The following is a 17,070-nucleotide window of genomic DNA, read 5'->3' on the forward strand; positions in this document are numbered from 1 at the left end:
TTCAATTGCTTTCTCCTTGCAAAGGAAATGTTTTCTGATAATCACCAGCTGACATAAAGGTGGGAATGGGAACTACCAGATCTTCAAGTGCATACGAGGAGAAAGTGCTTCAGCTCTTCAAGAGATACACAGACAATGCAGCGGGAGATTAAAAACGAGGCAAACTGTTAAGAGTCAGTTGGTAAAAGCAGAGATTGCCTACAGTAAAGGCAGCTACTACAATCGCCAGGCATTCATCTTTATTATCAGGTTTTTTATTGCTCAATCGCATCTTCAAAATCACATGCAAAATTCTACCTGACGAAATATATTTCCTTTGCAGCATTCCTCCATGCTGCTGCTAGTACTAATTTTAATGGTACAGTGGGGCAACATGCAGCAGGCCACAATTCATCTTGATACCCTTGAGAGTTTGTACTGTGGGGCTTCATCAGATCCGAGAAAGCAGGTGAAATGGGACTTTCGTTTTCTGACTGTCTACTGAATAACAATTCAAATTGTTTTAATTCCTAATTATATATATCGCCCCTTGTTCAGTGAGAATGGTTTAGAAGGTTTGTAAGTCAGAGCTTCAGGCAGCATCGTTTGTCTCCAGTCAACCGCCCTGATGCAATGTTTTGGCTCATCAATGCAGGAATGATTGATTAACAAAATATAAATAAGTCAGAACAGCTTCATAATATGCAAAATGAAGTGACTGGACACATAGGGCAAAGTTTTTAGCTTGGCAGGCGGGCATGTGCCCGACCCGCTCAAGTGTGAAGTGACCCCCGTTGACGTCGGGCGAGCGTCCCGACATCAACGCGCAATTGCGCGATAGCTCGGTCATTTAAGGCCATTAAAGAATCAGTTAAGTTACATTTTTCACTGCCCATCCAACCGTAAGGTTGGCGGGCAGGTGAAAAGGCCAAGCGGCCTTTTACGTTTCTTTGTAAACCTCATCCACGGGCGGGAAGAGGTATTCAAAAGCAAATAAAAATAAAATAAAAGTTTTAAAATTGAATTAATAACGCATCTCTGCTCATGTGACAGGGTCACATGACGGGACATGTTTTATTAGATTTTTCAATTCTTTATTTTCTTTTTAAAAAAACTCATTTCCCTGAGGCAGCTCTGTGCCTCAGTGAGATTGTGAAGTGCGCACTTGCACGAATGCGTAATGTTTGCGATCGCCTGCCCCTCACCCTCCTTCCCCCGCACTCATGGACAGCGGAGTGCTGCCGCTCGCATTTCACGATGGGCAGGCCTTAATTGGCCCACCAGGGGGAGATCACCTTCGGGTCTCAATCGCGGGTGGCGGTCGATTTCCCGACCGCTCCCACCCGCCCCTGCTGAGCCCGTCCAGCATGGGCTAAATTCGGCCCATAATATTTGCACACTAATTGAATGGAACCTCTTCCAGGTGATAGAGTTGAAGGGATTCCCAGATGAGGCCTTGCATTCCATAATAAAGACCAAAAGCACCCTGTATCAGGGAGAATCTGTCCTGTCTATAAAAGGTTGGTTACTTTCCCCCCTTGTTTTATAGAGTCCATTGAGAATGAGATTAAGTAAGGGGCTCCATTCTTCTGAATCCAGTGATGGACTGATATGAATAAGGTCATCTGGGGTACCCTGGAAGAATGTGGAGCCATTAAGTTACAGGACTGTAATCACATTCATTGATAATGATGTGCTACTTAAAACATGAATTGCAACTCTTCGGTTGGCAGCTGGCATGATTCCCTAATAGCAGAAGCAGAGCCTTCGGACACATTATCAGTGTGCAGTCAAGGTTCGAGCTCCCAGACTAGTAAATCACGTTGAGTAGGTATCCACCAGCCAGAGGTAAATATCTTCTGTGATGCCTCACTCTTCTAGCAGCCATCCTAGGCTCTTCTTCATATCACAGGAATAAAAGGACTTCCATAGATAAATCCGTTACTTCCCTGAAAATTCATTGATATTTTACTGTACTCACTTGGACTTAAAGCCATTCTGAAAACAAAATACATCTTCTCAGACACATCTGCAGGCAAGAAGATATTCCAGAAACTATGACCTCCACCAATGCTGAGATGTAGGGACAAGGCAAGTGTGATTAAGATTATTTTCTCGTGTGCAAAGTAAATAGCACCATGAGCTAGTTAGTTTGAATGGCCTATTCTCATGTTGTTACTTCTTTGATTTCCATGTACCATCTCTCAGATATTGTACTGACTTTCACAATACTATTTTACTAGTGTCATTGTTTCCTGGGGGATATATGGAGGTAGAAGCAGAGGAAATAGTGGGGTGCATTGAACCACCTTGAGTATGTCGCAATTTAAATGTAGCAGGTTAAAACTGTCTGTTTTTTGTTTGATTTTGAGGTAAATTATCCCACCTTCCATATATGTACTGATGCTAAACCATATAAATGATGCCAGATGTACTGAGAAAAATGCAGATAAAGGTCTCATAAGGCATTTAATGTTCACAAATAGTCCGTTCAGAAGGCCAGCTGCAGCATTTGTTGCTTAAAATTTAAGGAGCTTAAATTTATTAAAAGGGATTGAATGAAATGGATTGAACTGGTATGCAATCACTGAGAACCTGCCACATACATACTAAACATGTTATGTGGCAGGATATGCTAATGTTACAGCACGAGTTAGGCATCAATAACTTGTCTTGCTGTAATTGGCACATACAACACTGTGTCAGTCCAAAGCAACTGGATTACATGCAATTTTGCGGCCAGGTTTCTCAGTGTAATCTAAGCCTATGAGTGTAATTTTCATTTAACAGTCAAAGTACAGGATAAGGCCTTGAAAGAAACTGTTCCCCTCTCTCTGAGTCATTAACAAAAGCGAAATAAGAAAAAATAATCCATTCAGGAATTATTCAGTGTTCTGCAGATTTCGGAAAAGCTGTGTGAATATTCTTAATTTTATCATAACTTGCTCTCTGATGCAGAGAAGATTTTACGTAGTAAAACACCATTAGTTATGACAACAATATGTGATTAAAAAAAAACAAATAATTGTTACAGACCATGCTCTACTTTATTACAGACCATGTTTCTTCCTTCCCTTAGGCATTCTACCCTGATTATCAAAATCGCCACTACTTTCCCCCGAGTATCATTACATGACCGTGCCCAACTCTAAACCTCAACAAATAATCCATTGATAATGTTCAAGGCATCTACATGCCCAACAAGAAAAGGCATTCTTGCATTCTCACAATAACATTTTGGAACAGGGTGGAAGCATCCTTCAGCTCAGATATTCCTCTAAACCTCTGGCAGGATTGGATGGTTTCATCATGTTTGCAGGCGCACAATGTGAGGTTCGACACAATGAGCTGAGTTTCATGGCCGGTTCGATGGCCATGTCCACCATCCAGAAATCTGGGGGCAATGCCACCATGGCCTCTTCGCACAACACCAACAAGATCAAGTGTCAATCAGGCGGTTAATTGCTTGCTAGTAGAGTTACCATGCCTTTGAAGGCAAAGAGCTCACTTCCAATCAGGGGGCGGGCAGTTCTTCAGTCCCAGAAGCATGACTGGGAGTGGTGGGCACTGCTGGCACTGCAGAAGGCCCAGAATAGCAGTAACAATGGACATCTCCAGAACACAGGCGAGTAGAACAAGCTCATTGGGGCTAGTCTGGCAGACCCCAGCGAGGGTTTCAGTGTGGAGGGTCGGAAGAAGCTTCAGCGGGGCTGGCCCATACAACCACAGGTGCTCCATGGGCCACAGCATGCCTAATCAGCAGGATCTACCCCAAGCCAGCAGGCAGGCTGCCTTGCTTACTCTGCAGCCTCTCCACATGGCATATAGTTCTTCCCCTTCCCAGTCACTGGTGGGAACCCAGCAGCAGAGGGATGAGGACCTTAATTGGCCATTTATAGGCCTCAATTGGCCAAAGAGCAGGAAGGCTGACATCGACCTTCCCCACCCCTGACTTAATTGGGGGACTCAGGAAAGCGACGGACATGTCACCCCACACTTTCAACCTGATTATATGTCTCTGCCCCGCTTCCCAGCCTGCCCCTAAGGCAGGATTAAACTAAACTAAATTCAACCCAATATATGCACTTCAAATGGCTCTGCAATGTAAAGATGAAAAAAATTAATCTCAACAGCTCTTTACCTTAAATATATTGGTTCTGATAGTCATTAAGTAGATCTTGGCTAAACTGGGACTGGGAATATCAGAGGGGTGAAAACCAGCAAGCATTTCTACTATGAGTCAAGTAGCAGAGGCACTGGACGCTTACAAATATATGGTGATCCAAAATCCGGGCATGAAAGAATAAGAAGAATGGCTGCCTTAGTGAAATGTGAGGGCAAATGTTTGCCTGGGTCTGGGGACACGTTTTGGTGTGCAAATGGGCACACTTTGATTCTTTTGGAGGAAATCTGATTTTCCTCTGCATTCCTGATTCTGCGTTATTTTCTTATGGCTTAGTGTGCAAAATGCACACCACGACCCTCTCTCATCCCTGGCTGAGGTTGGGTTCCCCATTTTAAATGGAAGACGAAAATTGGATTTCCTCCTGCACTCCATTTTTATCTGGTGGTGTGAGGTTTTGGAAGCCCATTAAATGCATGCCAGAGTTGAGAGTTTGTTGAGGGATTAGGAGCATTCTGAAAGGCAAGTGTAGAATGTTTTGACACCTTCAAATGTCACTATAATAAGCTATATTGTAATGTAGATGTAATTTAATGCAGTGATTCATCATAGGGAACTTGCCTACAAAAGTAAATTGATCTTATATTGACCATCATTGCGTAATAGTTCACATGCATCACAGTACTTTTTCAATGGAGATAAAACCATAGTAGTTTAAAAATGTACAAAAAAGCACCCTCTGCTCTAATGCTTTTGTGCTTTGATTTAATTGTACTGGCAGATCTAGCTGCTACCAAAAAAAAAGACCTACTTCTGAAGGTAGAAAAAAATGGTCTGCATTTCTCGCCCTCTATTAAACTCTGATTTGAATTGGAAACATATATCTGTTCTGTCAGTGGAAGCTTTTGTTAAGACAACTATTCCATTAAGAATATTTGGATGGATTTCAAAAGCTTCAACTCAGTAGGTGGTCTTATTGATCCAAGAATTTTGAAACGTTTAGGAGTCGAAAATAACAGAATATGTCTTTGATGTGGTTTCTTGTTTGTTTGTAAACCGAACTGACTCCTAAAGGATTGCAATTTTTTTCCCTTGTTTGGGTTTTTTAGTCCAGTATCAATGATAGTTTGAGTTCAGGGTTTTCTTAGATTGTTAAGAAATTTAATGCTTTTCTAATGAGTTTGAAGTAATCCCCATTGCTATTTCATGGCTCCTGAGAATTGTACATATTACATACTGGTTTATATCGAGGTGGCACAGGGAATGCAAGCTGGCATAAAGAGATGTGAGGTGGCATGGGATGGCATGTGGGTGGGTGGGGTGTGAAGGATGAGGAGTGAGGTTTAGGGGGCCTTTAAACAATGTTGGGAGCTGGTCTGTTGTGTTGGAGAACCAACGAGGGCCTTTTAACCAGCCTGCCTCTGGATCCGCACTCCTCACACACTCCACAGTAACTCACAAAATTTACTGACCCAATTCCCATGTGGAAAGACAAAAATACTTTATAAAGTCACAAATAGGGAGGGCATTCATTTCACAAAAGTGTGGAGGTCAGGTTTTCCTGAGGCCGGATGAAAATTTGGCCCGTGGTATCAGTGTGGAGAAAGAGACAAAAAGATTGGCAAATTATATTGCACAAGCCAGTAATAGGACTATCAGCTTGGATAATGTGATAAAATAATAAGAAAAATAAATACTAGTAATAATGAAGGAAACCAGCCCTGAACTGCTGTGTTGCAATTCCTAAAAGCCAATCGGGGGAAGTCCTTAAGAGTTTGCGTTTTCAGTTGAAGTTTCATTCATCATAATGTTTCCACAGCTAAATGTCCTCAACCGCTCCTTCATCACCACTTGATGTGCTTGCCCACAGCAAAACCCATACTCACACATACCCTGGTCATTCCCCCAAGTATGAGGGCCATTTTTGCTCTTTCATGTCCAAGGGGCACAGAATTCAGTTTATCTGGCAGACAACTGGTTTTAACCATGGTCAGAACTGATCAGATCACACTAAGCACATCAAGCCTTGTTCTCTTTGCCAAGACTGTTCATTATTTATATCTCCAAAATACCTTTCCCTCCAAAATCCTTGAATGTGTTGTCGCCTCCCAAATTCATGACCATCTTTACTATAACTCCATTTGTAACACTCCAATCAAGTTTGTGCCCTTTTCACTACAGTGAAAAGACCCTAATCAAAGTCTCAGATGACAACTTCAGTGAGTCTGATGCACTATTCCTCCTTGACTTTTAGTCTAATGGAATCAGATACCTCCTGATGCCTTTCCAAGAGTGTTCAGTATTCGATCCGAAGCTGATATTCGTCTTCGATCGGACATTTTCCTTCCCAAGGAAAATTTCACACTCCAAGGATTTTTTTACAATCTGTTCACTGGAGAAGTTGCATTAGGCATGCTTTTCAATTCTCTCTGATATATAAGCTGCCAAATGGATGTCCGTTAACTTTATTTTTCTAATTCGGTGAGCAGAAAAACTAAAGTGCCTACAGAATTACTAAGATGGGTTTCTTGTTTAATTCAGTATCTTATAAAATATTCATACATGATATGGAGGCAATAGTTGACTTACATAAGCACAATATTACAATGTGTGTCACTTCAGTGTCTTAGTATAAAAAGGGAGACTTAGCTCATAACAAATTAAATTCAAGAGCCAGTTCTTATATTCCAGTTTAGAGATCTTGCTAATAGTGTGATACAGTTTTATACATATTAAGTCCAAGTAAAAAGGGGTGAACTGGCTCCTCTCTATCCAACCTCATCAACTGGTCACAACAAAGCTTTAAGTTTCTTTTTCACGAGGGTATATTTTTTTCCAAATCAGAATGTATTTAACTATTTAAGCTGTGAGCAATAAGGAGCCACTTAAACAAAGTTTTCTTGAATCAAAGAAAGAGATTTATTAACCACTAAACCTGAGAAAAATAATAAAAATGCGATGTCATGCATTTGGCCTTCATGCAGCCAAACAGGCATGTGTGGTTGGAGTCCAAATGAAAAAAGGTAAAATAATATATGGTTAAGTGTCCTTTGATTGTCCTTGAGATATAGATTTTAAAAGCAGCTGGTTTGATGGATGCGGTCAGATGTAGAAGATGTTGCAATTATTACAAATATAGGTTCACTGGTACGTTTCTGGTGGAGTTGGCTTTTCAAACTGGAGACAGAGAGAGAGAGATAGAGCAGCATTCAGCCTGTTTCATCTGCTGAAGACTTTCTTGATACCAGCTGTGTCACTTGTAATCTTTCTCAAGTGGCTGCAGCCTTGCCTTGAAATATTTCATCCAATGTGCATTTTTAAGAGGGTTTAGGTGCATCTGTCTGTAGCAGCTATTGTTTCAAATTCCATTACTTTAATGTCTCTTCCTTAGGCAGATACGAGTTTCAATAGGTGCCTGCATTTTTAGAAATATCTCTCTCTTCACACTCCCCTGAGGGTGATCTGTTTGTTTCTCACCTTTGCCTTGGATTGTGGCCTTGCATTTTTTAAAGTAGTTTGTTCTGCCTCTGTTCAAATTGCAAAATTTCCAGTCAGTTGAAAGTTGAAAAGTCATATTTTTAAAAACAAAGGGGCAGAGCCTCGTGACACATAAGACTCTTCGTCTCAGGAATTTATGCATGCTAACTTAAATTGAGATCATGCTGTAAGTTTCCGATTACTAAGGTTAGCGACACAAGGGCCAGGATTTTCCCGTAGGTGAGCAAGGGGGGGTGGTGGGGCCTACTCGCCGATGCATAAAATGACGTGCGATGATGTCGGGCAGAACTCCCGACATCACCACGCCCCATTTAAATTTTCAGGTAGGCTGGGGCTCAGCCAAATCAGCTGTGTGCCCGCCAACCTGTCATTGGCCAACTGAGGCCATTGACAGAGTCATTAAAGTAATTAGGGGACAGGCCAGGAGCCCTGGCGGGCATTAGAAAAAGTACAAAACCTTGTCTATGGGCGGGATGAGGTTTTAAAATTTTAAGTAAAGTGTTTTAAAATTTATGGACATGTCCCAACTCATGTGACAGTGTCACATGAGGAGACATGTTAGGGATTTTCTATTTTTAATATTTTTTAATGTACAGCCGATCTCCCTGAGGCAGCACTTAGCCTCAGGGAGATGAGCACGCTCTTACATGCGCATGCGTGGAAGAGCGCACTCTCGGCTCAGGGAATCCCCTCCCACCTGCATAGCGCTTCCGTGTGGACGTCGTGTTGGGTGGGCCTTAATTGGCCCGCCCACGTAAAATGGCAACGTGCCCCCCCCCCCCCCCCCATTGGGGGCACTGATCGGAGGCGTGCCTCCGTGCACCTGCTCTTCAAATTCCCCCCCAGTGGGGGGAAAATTCCGCCCAGCATTATAACCAGCATGAGGGGAACTTAAAATGTGGCTGAGATTTTTACAGCTAGATATGCACCACGTTAATAACAAGGATGATATACTGACTAGCCTTTTGGATTAGTCTCAAATAGTCTCCCTGGCAACATAGGGGCAGGCAGTGGCATACTGGTAATGTCACTGACCTAGCAGTACAGAGGCCCAGTCTAATGCTCTGGGACCATGGGTTCAAACTCCACCACAGCAGCTGGAATTAATAGCTAGTCTTAGTAATGGTGGATGTGAAATCGTTGTCAATTGTTGTAAAAACCCATCTGGCTCACTAAAGTCCTTTATGGAAAGAAATCTGTCATCTTTACTTGGTCAAGTCTACATGTGACTTTTTAAAATTCATTCATGGGATGTCAACATCGCTGGCTTGGCCAGCATTTATTGCCCATCCCTAATTGCCTTGAGAAGATGGTGATGAGCTGCCTTCTTGAACCGTTGCAGTCTATGTGGTATAGGTATACCCACAGTGCTGTTAGAGAGGGTTTTGCCCCAGCAACAATGAAGGAATGGCGATGCATTTCCAAGCCTGGATCGTGAGTGACTTGGAGGGGAACTTCCAGGTGGTGGTGTTCTCATGTGACTGCTGCCTTTGTCCGTCTAGATGGTAACTATCATAGATCTGGAAGGTGCTTTCTAAGGAGGCTTGGTGAGTTCCTGCAGTGCATCTTGTAGATTGTACACACTGCTGCCACTGTGCATCGGTGGTGAAGGGAATGAATGTCTGTGGATGGGGTGCCAATCAAGTGGGCTGCTTTGTCCTGGATGATGTCACGCTTCTTGAGTATTGTTGGAGCTGCACTCATCCAAGCAAGTGGAGAGCATTCCATCACACTCCTGATTTGCACCTTGTACTTGGTGGACAGGCTTTGGGGAGTCAGGAGGTGAGTTACTCACCACAAGATTCTTAGAATCTGACCTGCTCTTGTAACCACAGTATTTATATGGATAGTCCAATTAATTTTTGGTCAATGGTAACTCCCAGGATATTGACTGCGGACCCACAACAATGTTGTTGACTCTTAAATGCCCTCTGAGACATACTCATCAAATCAGACCTGACAAAAATGTCCCAGGCACAATGCTCACCATTCCTGGGTATGAACTATCCCACTGGATTGGCCCAGTAGAGGTGGCAGCACAGTGATACACAGTCGTGAGGGATTTGCTCCAGGAGTCCTCAACATTGACTTTGGACCCCATGAAGCTCATGCATCAGATCAAACATAGGCAAGGAAACCTCCTGCTTATTACCACCTACCACATAATGGGGAGGCAGTGGCATTGCAGTACTGTCACTGTCACTGACTAGTATTCTAGAGACCAGGATAATGCTCTGGGGACCTGGGTTTGAATCCCACCATGGCAGATGGTTAAATTTTGAATTCAATAAAAATATGGAATTAAAAGTCTAATGATGACCATGAAACCATTGCCGATTGTCGTTAAAACACATCTGGTTCACTAATGCCTTTTAGGGAAGGAAATCTGCCATCCTTACCTGTTCTAGCTCAGTCTACCTGTGATTCCAGACCCACAGCAATGTGGTTGACTCTTAAATACCCCCTGAACAAGGGTAATTAGGGATAGGTAATACATGCTGGTATAGCCAGTGACACATCCCATGAACTAAAAAAAAATGTACTCTGGGTTGGAGACTTCAATGTCCATCACTAAGAGCAGCTCAGTAGCACTAGTACTGAGACAGCTGGCTGAGTCCAAAAGGACATGGCCACTAGCCTGGCTCTGTGGCAAGTAGAGAAGGAACCAGCAAAGGGGAAAAATCTACTTGGCCTTGTCCTCACTAATCCACCTTTCGGAGATGAATCTGTACAGTATTAGAGTGACCACCAGACAGCTCTTGCGGAGACAAAGTCCTATCTTCACATTGAGAATACCCTCCATCGTGTTAGGTGGCACTGCCACCAAGCTAAATGGGATAGATTCAGAATATACCTAGCAACTCAAAACTGGGCATCCATGAAGCACTGTGGGCCACCAGCAGCAGCAAAACTGTATTCAGACACAATCTGTAGCCTCATGGCCCTGCATATCCCCCACTCTACCATTGCCATCAAGTCAGGAGATCAACCCTGGTACAATGGACTACAATATCCATCACCAAAAGTGGCTCAGTAACAACACTGCTGACCGAGCTGGTCGAGTCCTAAAGGACGTAGCTGCTAAACTGGGTCTTCAACAGCCAGTGAGGGAACCAACAAGAGGGAAAAACTTGCTTGATATCCCCCTCACCGATCTATCTGTCACAGATGCATCTGTCTGTGACGGAATTGGTGGAGTGACCACCACACAGTACTTGTGGAGATGAAGCCCCATCTGCACATGAAGGATACCCTCCATCATGTTGTGTGCCGCTACCACCATGCTAAATGGGATCGATTTCAAACAGATCTAGCAACTCAAAACTGGGCATCTGTGAGGCGCTGTGGGCCATCAGCAGCAACAGGATTGTATAAAACCACAAACTGTAATCTCATAACCCAGCATATTCTCAACTCTACCATTACCATCAAGCCAGAGGATCAACCCTGGTTCAATGAAGAGTGCAGGAGGGCACGCCCAGAGCAACTCCAGGCTTACCTAAAAATGATGGGTCTACCTGTTGAAGCTACAACACGTGCCAAACAGCAGAAGCAGCTTGTGATAGAGCTAAGCGAGCCCACAAGCAACAACATCTGCAGTCTTGCCACATTCAGTCAGACTGGCGGTGAACAATTAAACAACTCATTGGAGGAGGAGGCTCCACAAATATCCCCATCCTCGATGAAGGGGGAGTCCAGCATATCAGTGTAAAAGACAAGGCTGAAGCATTTGCAATAATCTTCAGCCAGAAGTGCCAACTAGATAATCCATGTTGGCCTCCTCCTGAGATTCCTGGCATCACAGTCTTCAGCTAATTCAATTCACTCCACACGATATCAAGAAATGGCTGAAGGCACTGGATACTGCAAAGGCTATGGGCTCTGACAATATTCCCAGCAATAACACTGAAGACATGCTCCAGAACTTGCCACGCCCCTAGCTGTTCCAGTGCAGCTACAACACTGGCATCAACCCAGCTATGAGGAAAATTGCCCAGGTATGTCCTGTACACAAAAAGGACAACTTGAACCCAACCAATTACCGCCCTTTCAGTCTACTCTCAATCATCAGCAAAGTGATAGAAGGTGTCGTCAACAGTACTATCAAGTGGCACTTACTCAGCAACAAGTTGCTCACTGATGCTCAGTTTGGTTTCTGTCAGGGCCACTCAGCTCCTGACCTCATTACAGCCTTGGTCCAAGCATGGGCAAAAGAGCTAAATTCCAGAGGTGAGGTGCGAATGACTTCCCTTGACATCAAGACAGCATTTGACAGAATGTGGCATCAAGGAGCCCTAGCAAAACTGAAGTCAATGGGAATCAGGGGGAAAGTTCTCCATTGGTTGGAGTCCTACCTAGCACAAAGGAAGATGGTCGTAGTTGTTGGAGGTGAATCATCTCAGTCCCAGGACATCGGTGCAGGAGTACCTCAGGGTAGTGTCCAAGACCCAACCATCCTTAGCTGCTTCAGCAGTGTCCTTCCCTCCATCATGAGGTCAGAAGTGGGGTTGTTTGCTGGTACTTGCACAATGTTCAACACCATTCGCAAATCCTCAGATACTAAAGCTGTCCGTGTCCAAATGCAGCAAGATCCGGATGACATTCAGGCTTGGCCTGATAAGTGGGAAATAACATTTGCACCACACAAATACCAGGCAATGACCTTCTCCAATGAGAGAATCTAACCATCCCTACCCTTAACATTCAATGGCATTACCATTGCTGAATTCTCCACTATTAACAACCGGGCAGTAGGGTGGCTACCATTGACCAGAAACTGAACTGAACCAGTGATATAAATATTGTGGCTACAAGAACAGGTCAGAGGTCAGGAATCCTGTGGCGAGTAACTCACCTCCTGACTCCCCAAAGCCTGCCTACCACCTACAAGGCACAAGTCAGGAGTGTGATGGAATACTTTCCACTTGCATGGATGAGTGCAACTCCAACAACACTCAAGAAGCTTGACATCATTCAGGACAAAGCACCCTACTTGACTGGCAGCCCATCCACCATCTTAAAGATTCACTCCCTCCACCTTTGATGCACAGTGGCTGCAATGTGCCCTACCCACAAGTTGCACAACAGCAACTCACCAAGGCTCCTTTGACACCACCTTCCAAACCCATGACCTCTACCACCTAGAAAGACAAGGACAGCACCACCTGTAAGTTCACTTCCAAGCCATACAACATTTTTACTTGGAACTATATCATCGTTCCTTCGCTATCACTGCATGAAAATCCTGGAACTTCTTTCCTCACAGCTCTGTGGGTGCACCTGCACCACATGGTCTGCAGCGGTTCAAGAAGGCAGCTCACCACCACCTTCTCAGGGCAGTTAGGGATGGGCAATAAATGCTGGCCTAGCCAGTGGCAGCCACATCCCGCGAAAGCATAAATTTAAAAAATGCTGAGATTAAGCCAGTCTGCCCTCAACCTTGGTGTCACATTTGATGTCAGAATCAGCTTCCGAACTCATGTTTGTGCTAGTACTAAGACGACATATTTCCAACTACAACATCACTCAACTTTGCACCTTTTAGCTCATCTGCTACTGAAAATGTCATTCATGCCTTTGTCACCTCTGGACTTGGCTGCAGTGCACTCCTGGCTGATCTCCCACATTCTATCCTCCATAAACTTGAGGTCATCCCAAACTCTGCTGCCCACGTCTTAACTCATAGCAAGTCCCATTCCCCTAATTACCCTTTTGCTCGCTAACCTACATTGGCTCCAGGTCAAGCAATGTCTTGATTTGAAAATTCTGATCCTTGTTTTCAAATTGCTCCTTGGCCTTGCCCCACCCTATCACTGCAATCTCCTCAACCCCACAACCCTCCAAGTTTTCTGTGCGCCTCTAATTCTTGTCTTGTCACTTGTGCATTCCCTATTATAATTGCTCCACCACTGGTGGCTGTGCCTTCAATTTTCCAGGCCCTTAGCTCTTGAATTCCCTCACTACACCTCTCTGCTTCTCGACTTCTCTTTCCTTTTTTAAGGCTCTTCTTAAAACCTACCTCTTTGACCAAGCTTTTGATCGTCTGACCTAATATCTCTTTATGTGGCTTGGTGTCATGCTTTGTTTTATAATGCTCCTGTGAAGCGCCTTAGGACATTTTATCTACAATAAATGTGGAATAAACTTAAATGCGACATTTTGTGGGATATATGCATGGCAAATGATACTGTTGGGTTTGCCTTACTTTATTGGCAGTTTTCTAAGCATCGCTACCTTCTTTGATTTTTATTTCCAGGTACTGCATTTACTGCACACAATATTGAGTATGCTTGCCAGTCCCCGCTGCTCCCTGAGGGGGTTGCCCTAGAGTGCCGCATAGAGGAATCCTTCTAGCATCAAAGGCTTACTACAGCACTTCTACTCTGACAGCTACCAGGTGTTGTGGGGGCTATGCTGCTCCAATACTTGCACACAAATTCTATTTCCTGCCTAAATATGTATTACCAGCATGATTTTGTTCTGTACAGTCTACAGAAAGCCTGCAATATAAGACATAATTTCACAAATCTCTCTTGCCAGTGCAGAGCTTTTCTAGACAAGAGATGAGGGGTTTGAGGTTCAATAGCATTGAATCTTTGATCCATGCCCACAGCTGGTGAGGTTTCACACCAGATGCATCTATATTTTAAAAACACTGACAACTTTAGAAAAGATTGCAACAACTTTTACCAACATTTGTATCCATTTTGCTTTATGCAACTTACATGCATTTAAGAAGTCCCAGTGATATTGATCAAGTGTTTTACATAAATATTTTATTATGGTTAACCCTGGAAAATTCCTGGTGTTTGACTTGGGAGTAAGTTTATTCCTGTTGCTTTAGCATTATGACTAAAAAATGTACCCATGGTGTTAGTGACAGTGCCTGTGAGTCACCATGATGATATTGCCACATAAAAGACAAATGGTTAACTGCATTAACTGAACATGACAAAATCTTCCATATTCCACTACACAATCTCTGATAATGTATTGCTGCACAGATAAATACAAAATACGTCATATCATGTTTGACATAGTATTTATTCATCTAGCAGACCCAACACCACCTAGCAGATCCAACATCATGACTCACTCACAACTCTGCCTTTCAGCATTAATTGGATGACATAACAGAGCCAACAACATGTCCAATGGGAAATAGACACGCCATCTGTTGGCAGTTCTGCTGATTGAATTGCTGCGTGTTTACAGCATTTACTGTTTTGTTTCACATTTCCAACATTTTTTATGTGCATTTGATTGAGCTTGGACTGCTCAACAAAGAACAATAACTTCATGAGAAAAGGGCTCAGATTTCAATTTTTTGGGTACGGTATTGTTTAATTAAGGTTTCTACTTTCATTTAACCTATTGCTATGTTTTTCTGGCCCATTATAGCTTTCAAAAGTTGCTAGGCCAATTGAGATGACATTAATGCCTTTCCAGCAGCCACTATATTTTGCTTTTCATTAGACTTAAGTTGTCTTACATTCTGAAACTAAACCTTAAGGGATTGAGTATGGTCCCATCACATTTTGGTTTAAGGTATATGGCACACAATGAAAGTTTACTCTCCTGTCAACAATAAAATTTCTATTCAAAATGATTTTAGAATGATCTCAACCTGGTTTATTATGGCTGTAGGTTCATGAAACAAAATTGAAAGATGAAAGAAATAATTGATCAGTACATAATGGTAAAGAATGTCATGAAGATATTATCAATCAAGTGGAAATCTACAGCTTTCAGTTCAACACTGATGAAATAAATTATTGATTTTTACCACTGATGGTGTGTCCTACTTCACTAAAACATGTTGAATTCTCCCATGCCCAATATCAACCTTTGTTATTACAAACTTATGACAACTATCTACTTCAAGCATCGTTTTCATTTCTGGAAAGCCCTTGGCATAGCTATTAAATGTTTTTTTTAATGATAAGCAAAGCAGGATATAAATTGAGAAAATATCACTGCACAAATGTGGTTGGACTACTTATAATCACATGTGGCTTTATGAGCTCTTATCCTGGTTCCCAGGACAGGTTGCATCTGCTTTTGGAAGTGAACACAAGGAAACATTGAACAATGATAATCCATCATTAAACTTCATGCTTGCTGCTACACGGTGGCTTACCTTGGAAGAAACACTCTTTATTGTCTACAATGTGGATTCTCTTTCTCTGTTGGCAGGCAGTACGATGCAGTTCACAGTGATTCTCGTAAAACTTCCCATCAGAGCCACAAACTGGTATATAATTGGGCTTGCACTGCTGTATACACACACACTCGGGCAGTTCAGTCTCTTTACTGATGATACATTGTTGCCCACGGCCACAGTAGTTCTTTTCACAAGCTCCATACAGGGCCTTCTGACCCAAGTACACTACAGAAAGAAAAAATATAAAGTTTAATCTCTGTGCAGAGAGTTTCACTCTCATTGAGCTTCAAAATTAAAAGTGCCTGATAGAGACCTTTCTTTGTAAAGTATTTATATGCAATTTTGTTTGTTGCAAAATGCTGGACTAATACTGAAAAATGAAACTTCAACAAGTTTAAAATTATCTTCTGGATTAAACACTTTTTAGGTCAGATTAAGCATTAATGTCAACTGTGATTCAGTGATAGTAATCTTGCCTGAACCAGAAGGTTGTGGAAACTCAAGTACACAATCCAGACTTATAGCCGGGTGCAGTACTGTCTTTTGGATGAGGCGTTAACCCAAGGCCCTCTCAGGCAGCTGTAAAAGATCCCATGGCACCATTTTGAAAAAGCGCAGGAGAGTTCTCCCTGTGTCCTGGCTAATACTTATCCCTCAAGCAACAGCACAGAAACAGATTATCTCATTGTTGTTTTATTGTTGTGAGACTTTACTGTGTTCAAGTTAGCTGCTGTATTTCCCAGCTTACTACTAAAGTGACTATGCTTCAAAAGTATTTCATTTGGTGGAAATTTCCCACCAAAGCAAATAATCTGAAACTCCAAAAGGCAGCTCTGCAATATCTATGTGACATTTTTATTTCATGCACTCGCTATCTTTGTGACCTTAGAGCAAGATCATTGATCCATTACCAGACAAGTGGAAATTTTGTGCTGTGAGCCACTAACTGTAAGTAACTAAGTTGAGACCATTCTAAGATCATTTTAATTAAGACTTTTACTGCCAACAGGGAAAATAAACTTCTGGTCAGCAAGCATCTTTGCATAGAGACTGGGGGTGGTGGTTCATGAAGGCGATGGGGGTTTTGCCAACTGGCTGGCAAGAGTCCAATGTCACCTCTTTTAGGGAAGGCCCACCATACTAAGTGCTTGGGGGCTGACGTCTCGTCCTACTAGAGCTTCCAGGCAATCAGAGGCTACCAGCTCAATGAGTGGCAGTGCCACCTGGGAAACAGTGGCTGCTGCCTCCCAAGATCATTGGATCCCGAACCACAGGTGAGTGATTGTGAGAGGGAAATTTGCTGGGT

The 17,070-nt window shown here is 42.9% G+C and overlaps 1 protein-coding gene across 1 annotated transcript in view; it reads right to left on the reverse strand.

Moving 5' to 3' along the window:
- fstl4 (follistatin-like 4) overlaps positions 1 to 16,801 on the reverse strand; it is a 429,308-nt gene extending 412,507 nt beyond the window's left edge. Inside the window, exons 1-2 of the mRNA XM_041194371.1 lie at positions 16,765 to 16,801; positions 15,741 to 15,989 (exon numbers count right to left, since the gene is read on the reverse strand). Coding sequence (XP_041050305.1) covers positions 15,741 to 15,989; positions 16,765 to 16,801 — 286 coding nt within the window. The remainder of the gene's footprint in view (positions 1 to 15,740; positions 15,990 to 16,764) is intronic.
- Positions 16,802 to 17,070: the final 269 nt, after the last annotated feature.

This window comes from Carcharodon carcharias, chromosome 8, assembly GCF_017639515.1.
Source record: "Carcharodon carcharias isolate sCarCar2 chromosome 8, sCarCar2.pri, whole genome shotgun sequence".
Classification (NCBI taxonomy): domain Eukaryota; kingdom Metazoa; phylum Chordata; class Chondrichthyes; order Lamniformes; family Lamnidae; genus Carcharodon; species Carcharodon carcharias.